The sequence below is a fragment of the Canis aureus genome, chromosome 29 (assembly GCF_053574225.1).
Source record: "Canis aureus isolate CA01 chromosome 29, VMU_Caureus_v.1.0, whole genome shotgun sequence".
NCBI classification, from domain to species: domain Eukaryota; kingdom Metazoa; phylum Chordata; class Mammalia; order Carnivora; family Canidae; genus Canis; species Canis aureus.
In genome coordinates this window covers 35,080,168-35,104,962 of record NC_135639.1, presented here as the reverse complement: position 1 = coordinate 35,104,962, position 24,795 = coordinate 35,080,168, and the positions used below count along the sequence as shown (strand labels likewise).

General features: G+C 39.1%; 1 protein-coding gene and 1 pseudogene across 3 annotated transcripts in view; one reads left to right on the top strand and one right to left on the bottom strand.

Annotated features, from left to right (window-relative positions):
• Positions 1-13,515, bottom strand: part of LOC144300852 (E3 ubiquitin-protein ligase makorin-1-like) — a 30,089-nt pseudogene extending 16,574 nt beyond the window's left edge.
• An 839-nt stretch (positions 13,516-14,354) lies between these two features.
• The window catches only part of TNKS2 (tankyrase 2), a 68,067-nt gene continuing 57,626 nt past the window's right edge, over positions 14,355-24,795 (top strand). For all 3 annotated transcript variants that reach the window (XM_077878416.1, XM_077878415.1, XM_077878417.1), the window contains exon 1: positions 14,355-14,568. In XM_077878416.1, coding sequence (XP_077734542.1) covers positions 14,370-14,568 — 199 coding nt within the window. In that variant the 5' untranslated portion in view covers positions 14,355-14,369. The remainder of the gene's footprint in view (positions 14,569-24,795) is intronic.

The window sequence follows — 24,795 nt, the reverse complement described above, 5'->3', positions numbered from 1 at the left end:
AAAGTCAGCTTTAGTGAAAAATTAACAAACCAAAATTTAGTGATTTGGAATAAAAGTTTTTAAAAATTAATTCTTGGAAAGTAGAAGTTACCCTGAAAAAGTACTAATGCTTTATATTTTTGCCATTTACAGTTTGCCCAGTGAAAAGAGAATTCATTTTCAAAATAAATATGGAGTAAATGATCTCTTAGACTCATTCCTAAGTAAATATTGGAGGTTCTATCAAAATCCATAATCTTATAAAAGCAACTGAAAGTAATAGAAATCATGTGCTATTAAAAATAACTATTTCTGGGATCCCTGGGTGGCTTAGCAGTTGAGCATCTGCCTTTGTCCAGGGCGTGATCCTGGAGTCCTAAGATCGAGTCCCAAATCAGGCTTCCTGTATGGAGCCTGCTTCTCCCTCTGCCTGTGTCTCTGCCTCTCTCGCTCTGCCATGAATAAATAAATAAAATCTTAAAAAAAAAAAAAAAGCTATTTCTTGGGATGCCTGGGTGGCTCAGCGATTGAGTATCTGCCTTTGGCTCAGGGCGTGATCCCGTTATCTCGGATAGGGATTGAGTCCCTCCCTCTGCCTATGTCTCTGCCTCTCTGTCTCTCATGAATAAACAAATAAATAAAATCTTAAAAAAAAAAAAAAAACTATTTCTTGCAAACTGGTATGGCCATTGTGGAAAACAGTATGGAGTTTCCTCAAAAAGGTAAAAATAGAACTACCCTATGATCCAGTAACTGAACTACCCTATGATCCCTATTCAGCAATTGTACTACTAGGTATTTTCCCAAAGAATACAAAATTAGTAATTCAATTCAAAGGGTTACATGCATCCTGATGTTTGTAGCAGTATTATCTACAATAGCCAAACTGTGGAAATAGCCCAAGTGCCTATCAACTGAATAATGAATAAAGAAGGTGTTTTATATATATATAAAATTCTACCTCTGAAGCTAAATAAGATATGGTGTATATATATATATATCATATATATATGTATATACACATATATATCAATTGAATAATGGATAAAGATGCTAATAATACAGTTTATCTTAATTAAATTGAATTTAAATTAAAAATTTTTTTCAAAGATTTCAAATGGCTTCCTTAACCTGCAGATCTTAGAAACATACCTATATCTTGACTATCCGGAACCTCTTATTTTAAGGTTAAAAATTCCATGATTTTTTTTTTATTTAAATGCAATTAGCCAACATATAGTACATCATTACTTCCAGATGTAGAGGTCAGTGATTCATCAGTCTTATATAACACCCAGTGCTCATCACATCACTTTCCCCCATAATGCCTATCACCCAGTTACCTCAACCCCCCACCCCCTTCTCTCCTCCATCCACCCTCAGTTTGTTTCCCATATTTAAGAGTCTCTCATGGTTTGTCTTCTTCTCTGATTTCTTCCCATTCAGTTTTCCCTCCTGTCCCCTATGAGCCTATGCAGTGTTTCTTATATTCCACATACCATGATGTTTATAATGCTGAGGTTAAAATACTGATATTTCATAAGAAAAGTGAGTTGTAGTGAAATGATTCAATAATCAAGAATTTCACTCTGCCAAGACTTGATTCTCTTCACTCTTCAAAGAAAGAAATCTATGGTATATAAAGGGTATATTTTAAAACTGCAACCAGATGCTGCAACAAGATATCAAGAAATATTTCTTAGAGCCACATACAACCAAGGAGCGGATTATTAGATATTCAAATGTTTGAAACACTTGAAACATTAGCATCTGACTGAGAACCAAATGTGCTGTTCAGAGAAAAATCTCCCCACACTTTTGATTCTGTATTCAATCCAAAAATCCAAAGCTATCTGACGAAGTGTGCAAACATTTGTTTCCATTTCTAATGACTTATTATTGTGAATTAGCATTTTCTAATTTAGAAGAAAATAAAGAGTAAGAAAACATCTACATAAAACCTGAACTACAGTTCAAGTCATCCATGATCAAACCTGTCAGAGTATTATTATTAATTTTAATATGCTTTACCTTTTTTTTTTTTTTTTATGATAGTCATACAGAGAGAGAGAGAGAGAGGCAGAGACACAACAGGCAGAGGGAGAAGCAGGCTCCATGCACCGGGAGCCCGATGTGGGATTCGATCCCGGGTCTCCAGGATCGCGCCCTGGGCCAAAGGCAGGCGCCAAACCGCTGCGCCACCCAGGGATCCCCATGCTTTACCTTTTTTAAGTGCTAATAGATTTTAAACCTAAAACTGATGATTTATATATGCTCTAAAAATCCATCAAGTGGTCCATGGACATCAAAATTAGAGAAATACAGATTGATAAGTTATGATGAGAGAGTGTTTTACTCTGTGCTTCTGCATACCACTGATTCACAGCTAGCATCCAAGGTTTCCAGCAAGAACCAGAAGGAGAGAGTCATTCTCTTCATAGATATGTGTTGTTACAATACCATGCTATTTTTAAAAACAAGAAAACTGTAATTTGAATAAGTAAAATGAACAGGGTCATATAGATTGTACGCACCAGAAGCAGATCTAACTCAGGTCTTCTCACCCCTAAATCAGATCCTGCTTTGCACCATTCCTTCTCAGAGTTGGAGCCTTTGGGTGCATTTGGTTTTGCTTTTTTGGTTTGCTTGGGGTTTTTTTCTTATTTCTTCTTGTCTCCTTATCTTCCTTCTTCTTCTTTAGTATAGGTGACATATTGCTTTAGCTATTTAAACCATCAGTTTAAAGGAATACTTATCCTTGGGGTTCCTGGGTGGCTCAGTTGGTTAAACATCTGCCTTCAGCTCAGGTCATGATCTCAGGGTCCTGGGATTGAACCCCATGTTGGGCTCCCTGCTCAGCAAGGAATCTACTTCTCCCTCTCCCTTTGTGTTCCCTCTCTCTCTCTCAAATAATTTTTTTTAAAAAAGGAATACTTATCCTAGAACTCTAATTAGGTCGATGGTTACCAGCTAACTGAAGTTCCTACATTACAGCTGGCTGTAAAGCACTTATTCTCTCTTTTCCATCTATTAATGCAAAGCACCAGTTTCTTTCCCTATCCACAACCTGCCTCTCACTTCACTTTGAGACCTGCACATAAAATCTGAAAGCAAACAAATACTGTATTTTTAAAAATTTCTTTTTAATGCCTTGAACCAACATTGTGGTTTGCAGTTGGACTAAAGGCTCATCATATTCATCCTCTCTGCCAGTCTTTAAAACTCAGTAGAACTATTTCCACTAGATGGCTGTCTTTACCAAGAACTGGAAGAGCTATGCCAGCTGGTGGCAATTTCAAGTTTTAAAGCCTACATTTCACAGAGGTAGGTATACATGCAGCCATTTAGTAGACTTACTCAAAGCTTCTATCTATGATTCCACTTTTTTTTTAAAGATCTTATTTATTTATTCATGAGAGACACACAGAGAGAGGCAGAGACATAGCAGAGGGAGAAGCAGGCTCCCTGCGGGGAGCCCCATGAGGGACTGGATCCCAGGACCGCAGGATCATGACCTGAGCTAAAGGCAGATGCTCAACCACTGAGCCACCCAGGCACCCTGATTCCACTTTTTAGTCCCCACTTTGGGAAAAGTCAATAAATGTTTAAAAATGTAATGTGCTATTGGGCAGCTGGTTGGTTCAGTCAGTTAAGCACCTGACTTGATTTTGGCTCAGGTTGTGGTCTCAGGGTCGTGAGATGGAGCCCTGCATTGAGCTCTGTGCTCAGCCCAAAGTCTGCTTGAGATTCTCTTTTGCCCCCTCTCCTTCTGCCCCTCCCCTGGCTAGCACACTCTCTAAATGAATAAATAAATAAAATCTTTTAAAAATGTAATGTGCTTTTTGAAAATAGAAGATAAACTGTTTTAAGTTGAAATTTTTTCTTGTTTTTTCCTTTTTTGGTTGAAATATATTTGACCTATAACTGTGTCAATTTAAGGCATCAACAAGTTAATCTGTTACATTCATATATTGTAATATGATTGTAGCAATAATTAGCACCTCTATCATGTTACATATTCATTTCTTTTTAGTAATTGGAATAATTAAGTTCTAGTCTCTAAGCAAATTTGATAATGATTAAACAATATAGTTGTTTATATTCATTGTGTTGTGCATTAGATCTCTAGGACTTATTTACTATTCATTGCAAGTTTGTTGCCTTAAACAATATCTGAAAAATTTTGTAAAGAAATAAGGAGTTTCACTCCAAAGAAAGACTGAAAGACATATATAAAAATTATATCTTGGGTGCCTGGGTGGCTCAATCAATTAAGTGTCTGCCTTTGGCCCAGGTCATTATCCCAGGGTCCTGGGATCGAGACCTCATATTGGGCTCCCTGCTCAGCGGGGAACCTGCTCCTTCCTCTCTCTCTGCCTCTGCTGCTCCCCCTGCTTGTGTGCTTTTTCTCTCTCTCTCATTCTCTGTCAAATAAATAAAATCTTTTTTTTAATTATCTCTTGTAATTGTTCATATTCTCAAATCAAAAGGTACTGTTAATTATAAAAGTTGCATACAGTATTTGGGGAAAGCGACTGACTATTGCTATTAATAGTTGGCATTTGTTTTGCATCTTTTCACCAGGTGATAAAAGTATTTTTAAGTTAAAATATAATCTGTTGAGGGGCTCCTGGGTGGTTCAGTTGGTTAAGCATCTAACTTTTTTTTTTTTTTTTTTTTTTTAGCATCTAACTTTTGATTTTGGCTCAGGTCATGATCTCAAGGGTGATGGGATCAAGCCTCCTCCCTGCCCGGCCCCCCCCCCACACACACACTCAATAGGGAGTCTCCTTGAAGATTCTCTCCTCTGCCCCTTCCCACACACATGCTTTTGAATTGAAAAAAAAATTGAGCACCTTGTTTAAGGGAGGATTGGTTGGTTGATAGTTTCTCAGTAAACTTTTTATTGAAGTATAACATAACCAAAGAAAAGTACACAAATCACAAGCATATAGTTAAATTTTCACAAAGTAAAATGAATGTAAATTTTTTTGTACAGTTGGATATTTTAGCTTTTTAAATTTCATTTGCTATTTGTTTGGTTACACCCAAGTAATCAGCACCTAGATCAAGAATTAGAACACGACCAGCCACTCAGAAGCCTATTTGTGCTCCTTCCTGGTCACTTCCCCACAATGGTGACCATTATCCTGACTTCTAATAGCATACATGATTTTTGCCTCTTTTTTTTTTTAAGATTTTATTTATTTATTCATGAGAGACACAGAGAGAGAAAGGCAGAGACACAGGCAGAGACAACACAGGCAGAGGGAGAAGCAGGCTCCATGCAGGGAGCCAGACATGGGACTCCATCCAGATCCGAGTCTCCACGATCACACCCTGGGCTCAAGGTGGCGCTAAGCCACTGAGCCACCCAGGCTGCCCAACTTTTGCCTCTTTTTGAAGCTCATATGAATCTTCTTGCTTCTGTTGCTTCCCATGGTGTTTGTGAGACTCATTCATGCTGTTTTCACTGATGCATATCACAACTTTTTATTCATTCTATTATTAATGGATGCTTGTGTTATTTCCAGGTTGGAACTATTATGAATACTGCTTCTATGAAATTCATAAATATACCTTGGATCAAAGTGTGTATGCATTTCTTGGGGTGGGTATATACCTAGAATGGGTGAGATTGCTGCTTCATGGGATTCTCATATGTTCAGCTTTGATAAACAAAGCCAGTTTTCTGAAATGGTTGTACTTATCTACACTCCTACCAGCAAGACATGAGTTCTATTGTTCTATTTCCTCCCCAGCATTTGGTATTGTCAGTCTTTTATATTTTAGCCTTTCTGATGGATAAGTAGTGATATATCACAGTGGTTTTAAATTGCATTTCCTTGAAAACTAATGAAATTGTCTATATGCTTATTAAGAATGTTCCAGTCTTTTGGTCATTTCTTATCACCTGTTGTATCTTTTTAAAATTAATTTATAGGACTTCTTTATGTATCTGAGGCTTTTCAAGTCAGTGGTCAGACATTACTATCATTTCCCACTCTGTGGCTTGACTTTTTACTCTCTTAATGGTATTTTTGATGAGCAAAGTCTAATTTACCAATTTTTTCCTTTATGTTAGCACATTCTTTTTTTTTAATTTTTTTTTCGTTCTTTGGGTTCTGTTTTTAAATTTTTGCTTATTCCAGGGGTGCCTGGGTGGCTCAGTTAGTTGAGTATCTGACTCTTGATTTTGGTTCAGGTCATGATCTCAGGGTCATGGGATCGAGCCCCACATTGGGCTCTGCATTCAGTGTGGAATCCACTTGAGATTCTTTCTCTCCCTCTCCCTTTGCCCCTCCTCCACTCACATGTGCTTTCTAAATAAATAAAATATTTTTTTAAAAACGTTTGTTTATTCTAAGTTCATGAATATATTACTCTATGCTTTCTTCTTAGAGTTTTATTATTTAACCATTTGTATTTAAATCCAGTGCACCTGCAGTTGCATTTTGTGTGAGGTGTGAGACAAGGGCAACACCTCCCCCCCCCTTTTCTTTAAGTGACAACAGCATCATTTATTAAAAAGAACATCATGGTGCCCCTGGATGGCTCAGCTGGTAGAGCATGTGACTCTTGATCTCAGGGCTGTAAGTTCTAGTGCTATGTTGGGTGTAGAGATTACTTAAAAATAATTTAAGGGATCCCTGGGTGGCGCAGCGGTTTGGCGCCTGCCTTTGGCCCAGGGCGCGATCCTGGAGACCCGGGATCGAATCCCACCCACATCGGGCTCCCGGTGCATGGAGCCTGCTTCTCCCTCTGCCTGTGTCTCTGCTTCTCTCTCTCTGTGTGACTATCACAAAAAAAAAAAAAAAAAAAAAAAAAATTTAAAATCTTTTGGACCACTTGCCTGGCTCAGTTGGAGGAGCATGCAACTCTCGATCTTGAGGTCATGAGTTCAAGTCCCACGTGGGGTGTAGAGATTACTTAAATAAATTTTAAAAACCTTAAAAAAATAATAAGTTTTCTAAAAAGTAAATTAAAAAGCCATCATTAAAAATAAATAAATAAATAAAATAAAAAGCCATCATTTCAGTACTGTATTGTAGTTTTATCTTTGTCATAAAAGAGGTAACTATATATATATAGATATATATACCTCTTTTATATATATAAAATATTATATAAATATATAAAATACATAATATATACAAAATATATATAAAATATATAAAAAATATATAATATATAAAAAATATATATAATATATATATATTTCCTCCTGGAATTTCTGTTCTCTTTCATTGGTCTATTTGTCTTTCCTTGGGTCTTCATTATTATAACAACATAACAAGTCTCAACAACTGGTATGCTAAATCTCTAGCCTTGCTCATTTCTTCAAGATTGTATTGACTATCCTTGGTACTTTGCATCTTCAAATAAATTTTAGAATCAACTTATCAATTTCTATAGGGGAATAAAAACAACTGCTAGGATTGTTACTGGAATTCAGTTAAGTCAGTAGGTTAACTTGGGAAAAATCAATACCTGTGGTAGCTTTATGATGTGTCAATTTAGGTAGGCAAAACTATGTCTTCCAGAATTCCCTTCCCTGATGGTTTTGGGTTAGAGTGGGCAACAGGAGACTTCCTCCCACCCTATGAGATTTGAATGGCAGGGTGATACAGTCATAATTTTTATGTTTATGTTCCAGAGCAGGCACTGTTATAGCTCGTGCACATTGTCACTTATCTCGTGGCTCATCTTGTTGGTGTGGTAATAGCAATGAGGCCTGCAATTCCTCCAACTTTCTGTGATGCTCTTTCAGCTTCTCTGACTTCTATTAATTTGATCATCTTTAATTTATCTCAATAACTATTTGTAGTTTTTTGGTGTGATAGTCTTGGCCACCTTTTATTATATTTATTGCTAGATATTTGATGGGTTTTTTAAAAAAGATTTTATTTATTTATTCATGAGAGACACAGAGAGAGAGAGGCAGAGACACAGGCAGAGAGAGAAGCAGGATCCGTGCGGGAAGCCTGATGTGGGACTCGATCCCAGGACTCCAGGATCAGGTCCTGGGCCGAAAGCAGGCACCAAACTGCTGAGCCACCCAAGCGTCCCAGTATTTGATGTTTTAATGCAATTGTAGATTTTCTCTTTTTAAATTTTATTTGCTATTGTTTGTGGCTGGTAGATAAAAATATAAGTTGATTTTTACATTTTGATTATGTATCCTACAGCCTTGCTTAAATTTAGTTTTAACAGTTCATAAACTCTTATGGATTTTATACATACACAGTCATGTTACCTGAGATTAATGTTTCTTCCTTTTCTTGCATTTTTTGGACTGTCCAGGACCTCCATTATAGTCTCAAATAGAAGAGATGAGGGATCCCTGGGTGGCACAGCGGTTTGGCGCCTGCCTTTGGCCCAGGGCATGATCCTGGAGACCCGGGATCGAATCCCACGTCGGGCTCCCGGTGCATGGAGCCTGCTTCTTCCTCTGCCTGTGTCTCTGCCTCTCTCTCTCTCTCTCTGTGACTATCATAAATAAATAAAAATAAAAAAAAAAAATAGAAGAGATGATAAAAGGTAACCTTTTCTTATTGCCCATTTCAAGAGGGTGGGGTTTGTTTTGTTTTGTTTTGTTTTGCTCAAAGTGAGATAATTTTGAAAGGTTGTCCCAGATCCAGAGTTTGTCATCAGGTTAGTTAATTGGGACTGCATTTCAGTTCAACTTTCTCCCTCTAACCAATCCTGTTTCCTTCACCTCTTTTCTCATGACCACTCATGAGAGTGGTCCTGCACAGTAATCTCAGACTCAGCTTCCCAAGGAACTCAAGTTGTGACACAAACATTAACACAAATACGTGTTTACCTCTGTTAACACATTTTTCCCTTTTGCTGACCTCTATTTTTCAAATGTTCAACAACAAACATTTTGGGAAAAGAAAAAATATGAAAGATTCTTTTTTCTTTTTCTTTTTCTTTTTTTTTTTTACAAAATAAGATAGGGATGTATTTCTATCAGCTTTAGTAATAACAAAACAATTTTTTTGTCTTGAACATAAAATAGCTGAAACTACCATAGAAATTGAAAAGCCAAAATACCATCCCTATTTATCTAGAGAAATTCAGATGAAAAGTAAATAGGCATATAATCAGTTCCCATTAGGTAGCAAGTTAAATACCAAGCCAAATTTTCCTCACTAAATCATTTTGCAGTAGGTGTCTCATTCCCAAGCTCCTGCAACATAACACTTCAAGCTTCCATATATTCCATATTCTATTGCTGGACTGTATGTCATTCCATTGATTGATTTAGATAGTCCTCCTCCAATACATTTTAACACATCCTCTAATACTATAATACAACTTGGTAATAAGTCTTAATTTCACGTAGGGCAAATCTCTTCCTTGCTTTTTTTTAAGATTTGGTCTCCCATATAAATTTTGGCATCAGGATGCCTGGGTGGCTAAGTGGTTGAGCGTCTGTCTTTGGCTCAGGGCGTGATTCCAAGTCCGGGGATCCAGTTCCACATCAGGCTCTCAGCAAGGAGCCTCCTTCTCCCTCTGTCTGTATCTCTGCCTTTCTCTCTGTGTCTCTCATGAATAAATTTTTAAAATCTTTAAAAAATTTTTTTTGGCATAGGGAGTTCCTTCAAAACCCTATTGGGAATTTGCTGAGACTTGCATTGAATTTATAGGTCAATTTGGGAAGAATTGCTATTTAAGAGTATTTAGTCCCTCCCCCCCCTCCATCCTTGGACGTGGCATATCTTTCTGTTTATTTAGGTCTTCTTTAATGAATTTCAATAAAGTTTTATTGTTTCCTTCATATAAGACTTGTACATCCTACTTTTACTGCAATCATAAGTGGGGTTTTTTTAAGTATGGCTTAACAAACTACTGTAAAAAGACATTTTTGAAATACTTGTAGACATTTTAATATGGACCGGATATTAGATGATGTTAAGGTGTTGATATTAATTTGGTTAGGTTAATATGTTTATCTTTTTTTTTTTTTTAATTTATGATAGTTACAGAGAGAGAGGGAGGCAGAGACACAGGCAGAGGGAGAAGCAGGCTCCATGCACCGGGAGCCCGATGTGGGATTCGATCCCGGATCTCCAGGATTATGCCCTGGGCCAAAGGCAGGCGCCAAACCGCTCTGCCACCCAGGGATCCCGGTTAATATGTTTAAATGGTATTAATTATAGTTAAAAAAAACAAGATCTTTTTTTTTAAGATTTTATCTATTTATTCATAAGAGGCACAGAGAGAGAGGCAGAGACACAGGCAGAGGGAGAAGCAGGCTCCATGCAGGGAGCCTGATGTGGGACTTGATCCTGGGTCTCCAGGATCACACCCGGGCTGAAGGCGGCGCTAAACCCCTGAGCCACCGGGGCTGCCCAAAAACAAGATCTTTAATTAGTGGAAACTTATACCTAAATATTTACTGGTAAAGTCACATGATATTTTGTTTTTTTAAAGTTAATAAAAATCATTTTAAATAGTTTATTTTACAATTAAAGGAAGAGATAAAAGAAGACTGACAAAATAGTGACAATCGTTGAAGCTGGGTAATGGTTCCAGGGGAGTTCATTATACTATTCTCCTTATTTTTGTGTATGTTTGAAATTGTCCAGAGTAGACCAAAATATAAATAGAAAATTATATTTTCTACTTATTTTTTGTTAAGGTATAGAAGTATATATACCCATTCTGTGGTATTTTATTAGGGCAGTCTTTTTTTTTTTTTTTTTTTTTTCCTTTATTTTTTTTATATTTTATTTATTTATGATAGTCACAGAGAGAGAGAGAGAGAGGCAGAGACACAGGCAGAGGGAGAAGCAGGCTCCATGCACCGGGAGCCTGACGTGGGATTCGATCCTGGGTCTCCAGGATCGCGCCCTGGGCCAAAGGCAGGCGCCAAACCGCTGCGCCACCCAGGGATCCCTATTAGGGCAGTCTTAACAAACTAATACACTTTATTTAAGTGGAATTATACAGTATTTGTCCTTTTTGCAATTGGCTTATTTCACTTAGCATCTTGTCCTCAAGCTTCATCTATGTTGCAGCATATGACAGGAATTCCTTCCTTTTTAAAAAGTGGAATGATATTCCTTTTTTTTAAGATTTTATTTATTTATTTGAGAGATAGAAAGCACAAGCTGGGAAGTGAGTGGCAGAGGGAGAGGGAGAAGCAGGCTCCCCACTGAGCAGGGAGCCCAGTGTGGGGCTTGCTCCCAGAATCCCAGGATCAAGACCTAAGCTGAAGCCAGACACCCAACTGAACCACCCAGGTGCCCCTAAAAGTGGAATAATATTCTATTGTATATGTCTACCAGATTTCATTTATCCATTCATCTGCTTGTGGACATTTAATTTGTATCCGCCTGACTATTGTGAATAAAGCTGCTATGAACATGGCTGTGCAAATATTTCTTAGAGATCCTGCTTTCAATCCTTTTGTATATGTGCAAGAGGGATTACTGGATCATGTGGTAGTCTGATTTTAAATATTTTTAGGAAATGCCATACTGTTTTCCATGGCAGCTGCACCGTTTTATAGACCCACCAACTGTACACAAGTATTCCAGAATTTCTCCACATCCTTACCAGCACTTTTTATTTTCTGTTCTTTTGATAGTAGTCATCCTAATAGATGTGTAGTAGTATCACATTTTGGTTTAGGATTTGCATTGTCCTAATGATCATTCAGTATTTTTAAAAGTGCAAACTAAGACCTTTTTGAAATACCATTTACATCCACTATATTTGTTGGAAAAATTCATCTGGCAATACCAAGAATTAACAAGGACAGAGATTTTTTAAAAAATACATGCTGCTGATTATTATTAAAATACATGCTGCACGTAAAAAATACATGCGTGTGCATCATTAACAATGTTTTTGAAAAACAATTTGGCATTATCTTGTAAAATGAACATTCATTTTCCCTGAGACTCAGTAATTCTATTCCTAGGTAGTCCATTCCTCTGGTGCATTTCGAACCCTGAGTCAGCACTCATTTGTGAGTTCTGTAATCCATTTAGTGAGAGTCACAAGTAGCATTTTTTAAGCATTGGAGAAGTGAATATTGTTTTATTATAGTGTGAAACTTTTGTTTTATATATATGAGTGTGTTTACTGAAGACACTAATTGCATTTCTTACACTATGGATAATGGTTAAAAGGTTTGAGGGATCCCTGGGTGGCGCAGCGGTTTGGCGCCTGCTTTTGGCCCAGGGCGCGATCCTGGAGACCTGGGATCGAATCCCATGTCGGGCTCCCGGTGCATGGAGCCTGCTTCTCCCTCTGCCTGTGTCTCTGCCTCTCTCTTTCTCTCTCTGTGACTATCATAAATAAATAAAAATTAAAAAAAAAAAAAGGTTTGAAAGTGTGTCGTTAAATTCTTGCACATGTGTACCAGGAGAATGTATAGAATGATCATAATAGAGGCACCTGGGTGGTTCCATGGGTTAAGCATCTGACTTTTGCTCAGGTCATGATCTTAAAAGTCCTGGGATAAGCCCCATGTTGGGCTCTGTGCTCAGTGGGAGTCTGCTTGTTCCTGTCCTCTCCTCTGCTCTACCTCCCACTCATGCTGTCTCTCTCTCAAATAAATAGATAAAATCTTTAAAAAAAAACAGAATGATCATAATGACAAAAATTGGAAGCAAACCAAGTGGCCAGTAAAAAAATTTGTGATGTATTCATACAAGGCGACTCTATAAAGCAATGAAAACGAATTCATGAGACTTACAAATATCTACTTAAGTGAAAAAAGACTACAAAGACTGACAGTTTTATAAAGCTCCAAAACAAGTAAAACCAAACAGTAGAAAGGATTTAACAAGGGCAAATTGGTATACAGGGAATAATAAAATTGGAAATACATTTGGCAAATGGATGAAATGGAAAAGAAAAAGATAGATGTAATAGTATTGGTGCTTTAGTTCTTAGTTAGATGCACCCATGGATATTCAGTTTATGCAATATAATTTAAATTTACACGACATATATAATTATGTATGTATAATTATATAACTTATATATGTACAAAAATGTTCCTAAAAGCATACATCCTCTATCTTCTTGCACAGTAGTGAGTCAACATTCCCAAACAGAAACTGAATTTCCTGAAAAACAGGTTAAGAAGTTAAAGACAACAAGGGAAAAATGCTTGTCAGCATGCCAAAGGTCAACATGTGTCATTTCATGTAACCATACCTCACCTTCACGCAGTTTCCTGAGGCCAGGGCCTGGAGTAGGGAATAGCTGGATCACTACATTAAGCGTGACAATTAACTGTGTGCTTTTCTTTGATGGTCTATATACGTATGCAGACCTATATATGTGTATATGTGTACATATATTAATATGTAATTATATATAATTCGTATATTATATGTAAGTATTATATAAATTAATATATATCAATGCAAACTATTAACCTTTGTCTGCGATGCGTATGCCCACTGTGTCCACACCTCAGCCAAGTCAGTACAATGTTGATACACTCGTGGGCCCGTTCGTAAGTTCTGAGCTAATGACTGTGGAAGAGTAACGTATCAGAACCATCGCTCTCAATTAATTTAGAATCGGAACACACTTTCATCACTTTCCTAACTTACTTTAAAGGAACTTGGGGCAGCTCATCCAAACTTCCCACGAAGTGGGAAACAACCCATTCGTTTTCCATATGTGACTCACAAGAAACAACAGAATAGCAGTTGCAAGGGAAGGGAAAAGACAGGAAAGAAAACGGGAAAGAAATCCACCCCCCCACCCCCCCCCAGGAAAGGGATTGTGAAAGTTGAAAAATGGATTTCCACACTAAGAATTCCAAAGCAATACGCCAGATCGCGGGGACACTTCCAAAGGCTCTTTTCAGGGTAATAACAGTAAGGAATTTCAGCTCGGGAAATCCATGCCTTAACAAAGCGAAACAAAACCACCCGGCTTCAGCCTGACCCACTGCAAAGATGGCGGTGGGACGAAGCCCCTTCTCCTCCAGCCGCCGAAGAGCCTCGCCTCACATTACCCACAAACCCCTCCGCGCGGCCTCGGCGCGGAAATCGGTCGGGCCGGTCTCCGATCGCTGCGCACGCGCGGCACCACGTCACCGGCCCTCCCAGGGCTCCGCGGACCTGGCAGGAGGGGCCTTGCCAGCTTCCGCTGCCGCGTCGCTTCAGGGCTGGAACGGCGGGGTCGCGCTGCCTCCGCCACCGAGGGGCAGCCGGGGGTCGCGGGGCCGAGCGAGGGCCGGGCGGTGGCGCGGCCATGGGACTGCGCCGAGCCCGGTGACAGCAGGGAGCCGAGCGGCCCGGGCCCTGTGCGCGTCTCCTTCAGGGGGCCTCGCCCTCTTGCTCGCAGGGCCGGGGCTCCTGCTGCGGTTGCTCGCGCTGCTGCTGGCGGCGGCGGCGGCCAGGATCATGTCGGGCCGCCGCTGCGCCGGCGGGGGCGCGGCCTGCGCTGGCGCGGCGGCCGAGGCCGTGGAGCCAGGCGCCCGCGAGCTGTTCGAGGCGTGCCGCAACGGGGACGTGGAGCGAGTCAAGAGACTAGTGACCCCGGAGAAGGTGAACAGCCGCGACACGGCTGGCAGGAAATCCACCCCGCTCCACTTCGCCGCAGGTAACCGGGACCCACGCCGGCCTCGCCTCGCCTCGCCCTGCACCCCACCTGCCCGTCCCGGCTCTCGGGCCTGAAACCAAACACTCTGCCCCTCTGCCCCCGTCTGTCCGCCTCGGACTCCGCTGCTGGTCACCCCGCTCTCGTTGGTTGGGGACTGAGCGAGGACATGGGGCTAGGGGGCGAGCGTGCCCCACTCAACTGGAATTTTTTTTTTTTTTGCTTTGTTTAGTATCAACAATACCTGTACCAACTTCCGGTCTTGCTACTCTAGAAAGGCTTCCATACACAAGAAAGAGTAGGGAACTTAGACCTTGTGATTTGAAAGGCCAATTATCTCCAAAATCTGTCTTTCTTGCAAGTTCCACTATGACTGTTGTCAGTCCTTTGGGTTAAGGGCTTAAAGGCCTTTGTAAAATGCAAGGATGTAATTTACGGGGTCGCTTAATTAGCCATTGACACATTATTGTTAACGGGTTTAGCGGGGTAGTCAGTCATTAGCAAGATTTAGAGAGTCTAGAACTGCAAGTAGTCGTTTGGGCGAACTGAGATCTCACTTAAGGTGGGTGTGGGTGGGTCGTGGCTGCTACATATACTAGTGGAGGATGAGAGGAAAAGGTAGTGCAGGTACTTTAGCTTAGACCTAGAATTAAAGTTGGGGCCAACCTCGCCTTATTCTGAGATTTAGATCGTTTGAATTACTTTTCCTTTAATATTTACTAGATTGACTTTGTGATATAAAGGTATTAAGTTTAATTGAAGAATCTAGAAGAACTGGGGTGAGACCGTATATTTCCATAAAGCATTTATACTTCTCACTTGGAGAAGAGATTCTAACTATATCCTGATTGAAAATGGGAGTAGGTTCTCATGCTTGTAATAATCTTGTTTTTTTCATTTTGTATTACATGATTATTTAAAATAGTTTTTCGAAAATGTAAAATTTCGAAATGTAAAATGATACCCGTCTTTTGGAGTAGGCACAATGAGAGAAAGTGTAAGAAAAATTTCCTTGTTCACAGACATTGCTTTTACTTGATTTGTTTGCTTTAATTTGTCCTTATTTTAAAATCTGAATACTAGAAGGTATGCTTTATCAGTTACAATTTTGTCAGGTTCCTGTTGGGGAGCCTTTTTAAGAGGGAAGTTGGGTGAGATAGCTAGAAACAGCCTGTGGGTAGCAGAAAGGGAAAGGAGAAAAACACTGAAGTCAAATCTCACCTGTTTGCCATTTTGCTTAAAATTTTGGTGATCAGTGCTGTCTTTTCTCAGCTGTTTTGGATTGTCCTGTTTAGCCGTGTAATCAACATTTAAACAACTGATTTGGCAAACTATCATAACTGATAAGTAATCCAAAGGGTAGTGTTACTTAGATTCTGTTCACTTGATCTGTGGGATAAAAATAGCTAAGCAAGATCTTAGTTGCTACCTTTCAAGAATTTGGTGTATTAATGAGTTCACATCTGAAAATAGTAATATTTAGAGGTTATGGGATTAGCTTTTTATTGACTTTGTTCCTCCTCCACCGTCCTACCCTTAGTTCTGTCCCAACATTTCAAAGCACTTTTTTACATAGATTTGATGTGGCTCAGACTGAAATGGAAAATTTGTTTTGGGAACTAACCTATCTCACTATTTACCCAAATTATCTGGTACAGGTTATACAACCAATAATTCAAGGTGTAAAAGCAGAGTAATAAAAATGTCTAATGGCGTACAGTAAACGAGCATTAAAAGCCCTGCATTTAAACCCAAGCATATAAGAAACTTAAAAAAATTAGCTTTGTAAATTCAGTCTGAGTTATTCATTAATGAGAGAACCTATTTTAATTTTTAAATAAATTCATCCAGCTGCATTTTCTCCTATATGTGGAAAATGTATTTTATAATCTTCTGTAGATAGTGTCAGTCATATTAACGTGCATGTAAACATGCCATTGGAAACTCAGTGTAGGTGTGGGGACTGTGAAACTGCCTGACCAAGCAGTTTCTTGTGTTTGTACATTGTAGGATAAGCTTGGGGGGTGGGTGTTTGTTTTAAACCAATTAACATTTGGAGGTTTTTTGGGAGCAGGAGACACATTTTTGTCTTTCTGTTTTGATTTCCAAGGAATAAGAATGAGAGATCTGTGCAGCAAGGAAATGAATCATGATAAGAGAACAGTTTAGAAAAAATTTAGTCTGTCTTTTCATCTAAAATGTTTAAATTAAAAGAATAGTCATTTGCTCCCAGTAGTCTACTCCCAAGGAGTTAAGTTCTGTTAATGAAAAATAACATAAATAGGAACATTTCTTCAACTTGGTGTTTTTTATTATTAAAATAGATTGCATTTCTTCTAGCTAAATGATTTGAGAAGCCATTTTTAACATTTATTTATTTATTTATTTATTTATTTATTTATTTATTTATTTATTTATTTATTTATTTATTTATTTTAGAGAGCAGGGAGAGAGCACAGAGTGTGGGGGGAGGCAGAGGAAGAGAGAGAATCTCAAGCAGACTCTGCCCTGAGCTTGACCCCAATGTGGGGCTTGAACTCATGACTCTGAGATCATGACCTGAGCCAAAATCAAGAGTTGGACACCTAACAGACTGAGCCACCCAGGTGCCCCTTCAGAAGCCATTTCTTATGAGAAAAATTGTTTTCTGTTCAATCCCCCACCACACACAGAGGATATAATTTTTTTTGTAATATATCACAAAACTTTTAGAGGCAGGTTGATGGATAGGGAGGCTGCAGCTCTAATTTTGCTAAAAGCAATAGCATCTGAAATTCTTAACAGTAAAATCCCTTAGAAAACAGCAGGTTTCATAAAGGAGATTGGTTATCTGAATTTATTTCTGAAAAATAAAGAGAAACTTTGGGAGAAAGTCATGTTGTCTGTCATAGCCAAAAAAAGAAATACATAGCATTCTCTAGAATCTTCCATTGGGGTTTGGGGTAGTGATAGAATTCCATGGCCTCAGTCTTTGGGGTGTGCAGAGAAGTATCATTCAGTAGAGAAATAGGTAAAACATTTATTGGGTTTAAGGAATTCACATATAGAGATGGTGGAAAGAGATGGGGTACATATTTATATGTTATTGGAGAATGACAAGGTGAAAAGAGCTTGCATTGTACAGTTCTAGCTAAAGAAGGTAACATTTTTGTATTTATATGCTATTCAGACATCTGCATGGTATTAGACTGAATTTCAGTTATATTCAGTTGTATAAATTACATATAAGAGGGTTTTGGGATGGTTGGTGTTTGTTTTGTTTTTAAGATTGTTTATTTATTCATGAGAGACATGGAGGGAAGACAGAGACACAGGCAGAGGGAGAAGCAGGCTCCCTCTGGGGAGCCTGATGCAGGACCCGACACCAAGATTATGACCTGATCCAAAGGCAGACGCTCAGCCACCCAGGCGTCTCCTGTTTTTGTTTTTAAATGTATTTATTTGAGAGAGAGGGAAAAGCATGTGAGCCAGGAGAGGGGCAAGAGGCAGAGGGAAAGGGAGAATCTCAAGCACACTCCCCACCAAGTGTGGGGCTCAATCTAATGACCCTGTGCTGAAATGAAGAGTCTGGCAGCTCAACCAACTGAGCTACCCAGGTGCTCCTGGTTTTGTTTTTTATTTAGAGGAGGGAAGTGGAATTAAAACATCTGGAATTTATTATAAAAGCAACAGATAAGAAAAGTAGTTACTTAAGAAATGAAAGAAGACTAAGGTTAGATAATGCCACTGTCTTTACATGTGTAGAAGATGAGTAGAAAAGTGAAGTGGAAAATGGATATGATTTGTGTGGCTTGGCTTGGGCAATCAAAACCAAGGCCAGTAGGTGAAAGGTTACAAGAAGTCACACTGCCTTTAACGTCTGTTCAACTGTGGAATTGGCTGGAAGTGTCCAAACAGTGGTTGGATTGACATCTTTTGGAGATGTTGTAGAAAGGGTGGGCAATTGGACCAAAAGGGCAGAATCTTGGGCTGGTCTAAGAAAGTAGAATGTTTACCTCAATTTGAATGTTTTAAGACTCAGCTACCAAAGATATCATAGCCTTTGTGATTGCCATTGACATCCTTTCCCAAAATGGTGCTGTCGAAGATCTCCAAAAACATTTCAATAGCATTTCCTACCTTTTGACTATAGGCCAATGCTATAATTACAGGAGATGCACAAAATGGACACATATTCCTTACCTAGGACTAGAATTATAGATTGTTTCCAGGATTTGTTTTTGTTATGGGAAATGATTAAATCCTGCATCAGTCAAAAACCCCAATACCAAGTAAAGACCAGTCTAAGAATTCAGAATCTTTCTTGATTTATCAGCTTTCCCCCTGTATTATCAAGACTTGAGCTACAACTCTTTCTTCAGATCTTGTTGGATTTAGAAATTGACCTCAATAATAACTAGTTTGGAGTACTTGTTTCAGTACTTTCCCATTCAGATTGTCAGGATTTGATCAACCCAGAGGCCATTGGCATTCTTTTCCAAGTTTCTCCTCATCTGTCCCAGTTTGAGCTGGGCAAAATCTTATTCCTTGTATTCCTCATTCTAAAGAAGTATATATGGAAGATACCTTTTCTGGATTTTTAAAAAATATTTTATTTATTTATTCATGAGATACATAGAGGCAGAGACATAAGCAGAGGGAGAAGCAGGCTCCATGCAGGGAGCCTGATGCAGGACTCTATCCCGGTACCCCAGGATCACACCCTGAGCTGAAGGCAGACACTCAACCGCTGAGCTACCCAGGGGTCCCCCTTTTCTGGATCTTAGTAAACTAAGGTTAATAGTAAATGAGAGGTTTAAAATGACATCCCTTAGAAAAATCTGATGAGTCCTAGCTGTGTAAGTTAAAGCTGAAGACTGCTTGATTATATATTCCCAATTCCCAGACTGCAAGACCCTTCTCTGTCTCATGGCATTTGTTTACATTTTCTGTTTCTGAACTTTTCCTTTTGGCAAAGCCCTGTGTGACACCAGCCTAGACATCACTGTTATTTCTGTTGGATGAGTTATATCAATGGCCCATCCCATTTTTGGACTGTAAAAAAGGGGGGAAGTGGTCACAGCTCTCTGGTGAAAAGAGTCCAAATTGGTTTTTCTATTGTGACGTCTACTGCTTTTTGGAAGCCATTCAGATGAAAACATGTTTTAGTAATAGTAGCAAAATAAGATATTGTTAACAATAGTCATGGTTGGCAATAGTCCTGAAACTGACGGCACCTAGATTGTAGTGAAATTTGATGAGAAAAAAATTATATAGACTCTATAATGGTAGCAAATCATCAACTGCATATTCTCTTGTGAGGGTCATTTGCTTACTGTTTCAACAAAGTATTAGACTGTACTAAACAAATATTGATCAAGTCCTGATATATGCCAGATACTGGCTTTGGCCAGTGAACAGAAATGAGCAGGACATAATATCTACTGTTAAGTGACACAGTTTATTGATCAGCAAATTTACTTTCCAAGTAAGCCTGTTTTGTTTCCCTGTTGGTGCTTTTTAGTGAATTCAAACTCAATGTATAATTTCATCAGTATTTTCAAATGTGGAGCAGTATTTGAAGATGAGTGCTGTTCCATAATTATAAAATAGGCTGCAGTGTATCCTGAGCATCTATGACTAACTTTAGGCTTCTGATACCTTTGTAAAGAGATCCTTAGGATTTGGAGATTGGCATTAACTCTTATAAGGATATGCCTTCTCATGTTTTTACCTGGCTAGTGAGAACATAATCAAAATATACCTGCAGGGATCCCTGGGTGGCACAGCGGTTTAGCCCCTGCCTTTGGCCCAGGGCGCGCGATCCTGGAGACCCGGGATCGAATCCCACGCCAGGCCCCCGGTGCATGGAGCCTGCTTCTCCCTCTGCCTGTGTCTGTGCCTCTCTCTTTCTCACTGTGTGCCTATCATAAATAAATAAAAATTAAAAAAATATATATATATATATACCTGTAAAGAATTTTTTTTTTTTTAAAAGACTACTTACCAGAAGACTTTGAACTGTTCTTGAGACCGTAAGAATGAGGATTTCATCAAAGATTAGACTTTAGAGTTTGGGAAGCATTTTAAATCTAAAAGTTTTACCAAACTCCCAACAATAAATTTTGGGAGTTTGGCAAAAACTACCTACTGATCCCCTCTAAATAATTTTGTTTTTCAAGCCAAAGTGTACCTTTAGACTCTTCATCTCTCTGAGGATAGCAACATTGACCTCCACTCACATAGTTATTACGATGTAACTTTAAAAATGTGCTCATTTGTGCTGTCAGTTTCCAGACAGGTTTCAATGATCTAATGGCCAGGGAATCATGTTGGTGCAGAGTTATTGAACTTGTCACCTATGTCTTGGACTGTTGGTAACTATGTAGATACAATAACTTGACCATTTCCACCCATATCTTCTCCCCAGCTAAAACTTCAGTTTTAGTATTCAGTGTAGTATTCATTCACGTGTCAATATTGAATCCTTTAACTCTGGTTTTAAGCAACCCTCTTCTCTTCCCAAATGATATTTTAACAAAAGGCTACTATTTGACCTTTCTTCAGCTAGATCACCCAATTCTTTAGGACAGATATCTTCCTAATTGACACTATCTATTGCAACAACTACATGTTCAACTAAAGTTATGTCTGTGTCCATCTCGTCTTTTTTGAGAAGTTAGCCTGTGAGTCACCATTTTGATTACTTCAGATGTGTTGATTAACCACCAAAGAAATAGTGATCCTTCTAAAAGTGCTTGGGCACATCGAGTAACTTTCCAAAAGAAGAGGTACTTTTTCTAATTTTTCTTTGTTCTGATTACTTTTCTCTTACTCTCCAGTTTAAGAGTTCTTTTCCAAAAGTATTTCCTCCAGTGAGTGCTGAATGACTGGGATAGCAGAACCATTAATTGGGGCAACTGTGGATGGCTTAACTTGGAGAGGACAGTAAAATCAATGATGCCCAAGCAGAGATAAGGAAGACTCAAGTCAGAGCATAGTGGCAAGAGATTTTGGCCTTTTTCTCCTTAAAATTTTCCCTCTTGGCTTCTGCAGTCTCATTCTTTCTTAATTTTACTTCTCAGTCTCCTTTTCTCCTACTATGATATATTAATTCAATAAATATCAATAAATTGCTATGTGCCACACAGTGTGAAGGACACTGAGAAAGTAATGATAAACTAAGACATGGTTCCTGCCTTTTATGGAACTTAACAATCCAGGCTTGATAAGTAAATAGTAAATTCGAATTTTAGTGCCAGGGAACATTGCCATGAACAACAAAGACAAAAATCCCCATTTTTCTGCATTTTGCATGCTAGCAGAGAAGAGAAGGAGATAGGAAGTAATACCAGTGGGTAGAATGGACTGCTTTAGGTAGGATGGTCAGGAATGGCCTCCTTAAGGTGGTGACATTTAAACAGATTAGACAATAAGTGGAAGGAATGAATAGTGAGAGACGACTACAGTGAGTAGTAAGAAATGCAGAGAACAGGGGAGGAGCAGTCCAAGCAGAAAGGCAGCATGTACCAAGTTCCTGAAGTAACGTTGGCATACTTGAAAATCTGAAAGAAAGCTAGATCATAGTTCGGAAAGTGAAGAGTGATATGAAATAAAGTTAGAGAAGTAGATAAGAGCCAGTTCATGCAGCAGGCCTTGTAGGACACAGTAGAGTGATTGAATTTAATTCTGTGAGCATTACTGGGAAGCCAATGAAGTATTTAAAGAAATATCATTGATAATATGTTGATTACATATATCATTGTATCATGGTTTAATTTAAATAACTTGATTTGGTTTTTGTTTTTTGTTTGTTTGTTTTTTTAATTTTTATTTATTTATGATAGAGAGAGAGAGAGGCAGAGACACAGGCAGAGGGAGAAGCAGGCTCCATGCACCGGGAGCCCAACATGGGATTCGATCCCGGGTCTCCAGGATCGCGCCCTGGGCCAAAGGCAGGCGCCAAACCACTGCGCCACCCAGGGATCCCTGTAGTTGTTGTTTTGTAATGTAGGCTCCACACAGTGTAGAGCCCAATGTGGGGCCTGAACTCACAATCCTGAGATTGAGACCGGAGCTGACATCAAAAATTGGATGCTTAACTGACTGAACTACCCAGGCGCCCCCAGATTATTGTTTTTAAAAGGTCACTGGGGACAAAAATGGAGAGGCCCAATTAGGAGACTGTTGCAATAGTTCAGAGACAATAGTGTTTGGGTCAGAGCAAGGGTCATTGGAAATAAAGAGTAATTTGGGAACATACTGAGTTTGCGGTGCCTTTGAATTATCCAGGTGGAGATATGTCCAGTAAACCGTCTGGAATTCAGGTGAGAAATCTAACTAGATGGGAGGTTTAAATTTGGAGGTTGTGTATCTAAATGGTACTTAATGCCAGGGGAGTAGATGAGATCATTTAAAAAGGGAAGAAGGGATAGAGAACTGAGTCTTGAGGAATGCTGATGTTTAGAAATTGGGTAGGGAAGGCAAGAAGGCCTCATCAGATAGATAAGAACTGTCCAAGGTTTGAACAGCTCCTCTTCTGCCACTAACCTCTTTTGTCTGTAGCCTTCCCCTCTAAGTTGATGCCAGCTCCACTCCTGTTTCTCAGTCCAAAAATCATCCATGACTTCTCTCTCACACTCTCACCTTTTCACCCATACCCTCATCCCAAATCTAATCCATGAGAAACTATACTGGCTCTACCTTCGAGTATCTGGAATCTGCCACTAATTATTCTGACAATTGCCACCAGATTCTTAGAGTGGTCCTCGAGCCTCTAGATCTGGCCCCCATTACTTCTAACCTCCTCTCCTACTTTGCTGCTGCTTTCTCACTCCACTTTGGTCACTCTGGCCTTCCTGTTGGCTAATAATTGGTAAGGCTAACTTTCTGTCTTTCAAGTCTTTGATCAAATGTTACCATTTCAGCAACACCTGTGATGACCTCCCTATTCAGCTTTATAACTCACCTGCATACACACACCCTGATCACTCCTTATTCTGCTTTTTCCTGTTACCTTCTGACATTTATTTTTTGTATTTATTGCTCATCTCCCCCACCCCCACCCCCCATCTCCCTAGAATAGAAGTTCCTTAAAGGCAGGGATTTGGTCTCTTGTTCACTAGCATGTCCCAGCACCAAAAAATGTCTGTCACATAGTACATATTCCCTGATCATTTGGTAAATGAATGGATGAAACAGAAGGAAAACCAGGAGCATATGATGAAATGGAAATTTTAGAGAGGCTGTTTCAGCAAAGGAGGGAGTACTTAGTTGCCAGATGTTGTTAAGAGGTCTAGTCAAATGAAGACAGACGTGTCCTTTGGATTTGGCAACATGGAGATTTTAAATGACCTTGATGAAAGCAGTTGTAAGGGAAAAAGCAGAAGCCAGATTAGATTTAGAAGAACAGTGAATAGGAGATAGAATTGGTGACAGCTTTTAGAGATTTGATTATGCAGGGGAGCAGTGAAATGGAAATTTGAATTTACGGAGAATATTTTTTATAAAATGGAAGATGTAGAACATGTTTACTGACTGTCAGGAATGATCTAGTAGAAAGGGAGAGATTGTTGGGAGTAGGGAGAGAAAAAAGACCTTGAGAAAGTGTGAAGGGACTAAAGTGCAAGATGAGAAAGGATAGATTTTTGATAGAAAGTCCACTTCTTTCAACACAACAGGAAGAAAACTAGTGCTTTATAGTCAGCCTCATTTATTTTCATGCATGGCTTCAAATGCCATCTTGATGGTCACAGCTCTGGTTAATACTGGTTTCATGAGTCTGGATCTGCAGAACTTTCTCCATGGTATTTGATCCACAAGCACCTTACTAAGCATTTCCAAAACCAAATCATCTTTACCCACAAAACCTATTTTGTTTTGTTTCTCAGAGATTTGGTAGTTACCCCCATTCCTTCTCTGTCCCCAAATTAAAGAAGTTACCAGATACTGTCAGTTTTCTGTTCTCTCTTTAGTTACTTCTGGCAACATTGTGTACAGTAGCAAAAAATTGGTAACAACTATCCATGAGAGAGGAAGATAGATCTACAGCTGATGATGGTTTGACTTATGATTGTATGATTTTACAATGGTGCAAAAGTGGTATGCATTCAGTAGAATCCATACTTCAGATTTTGAATATTGATCTTTTCCCGGGCTGGCACTATGCAGTACAGTACTCATGATGCTAGACGAGGGCATTGAGCTGCAACCCCAGTCAGCCTTGCAATCAGGAGGGTGAACAACCATTTC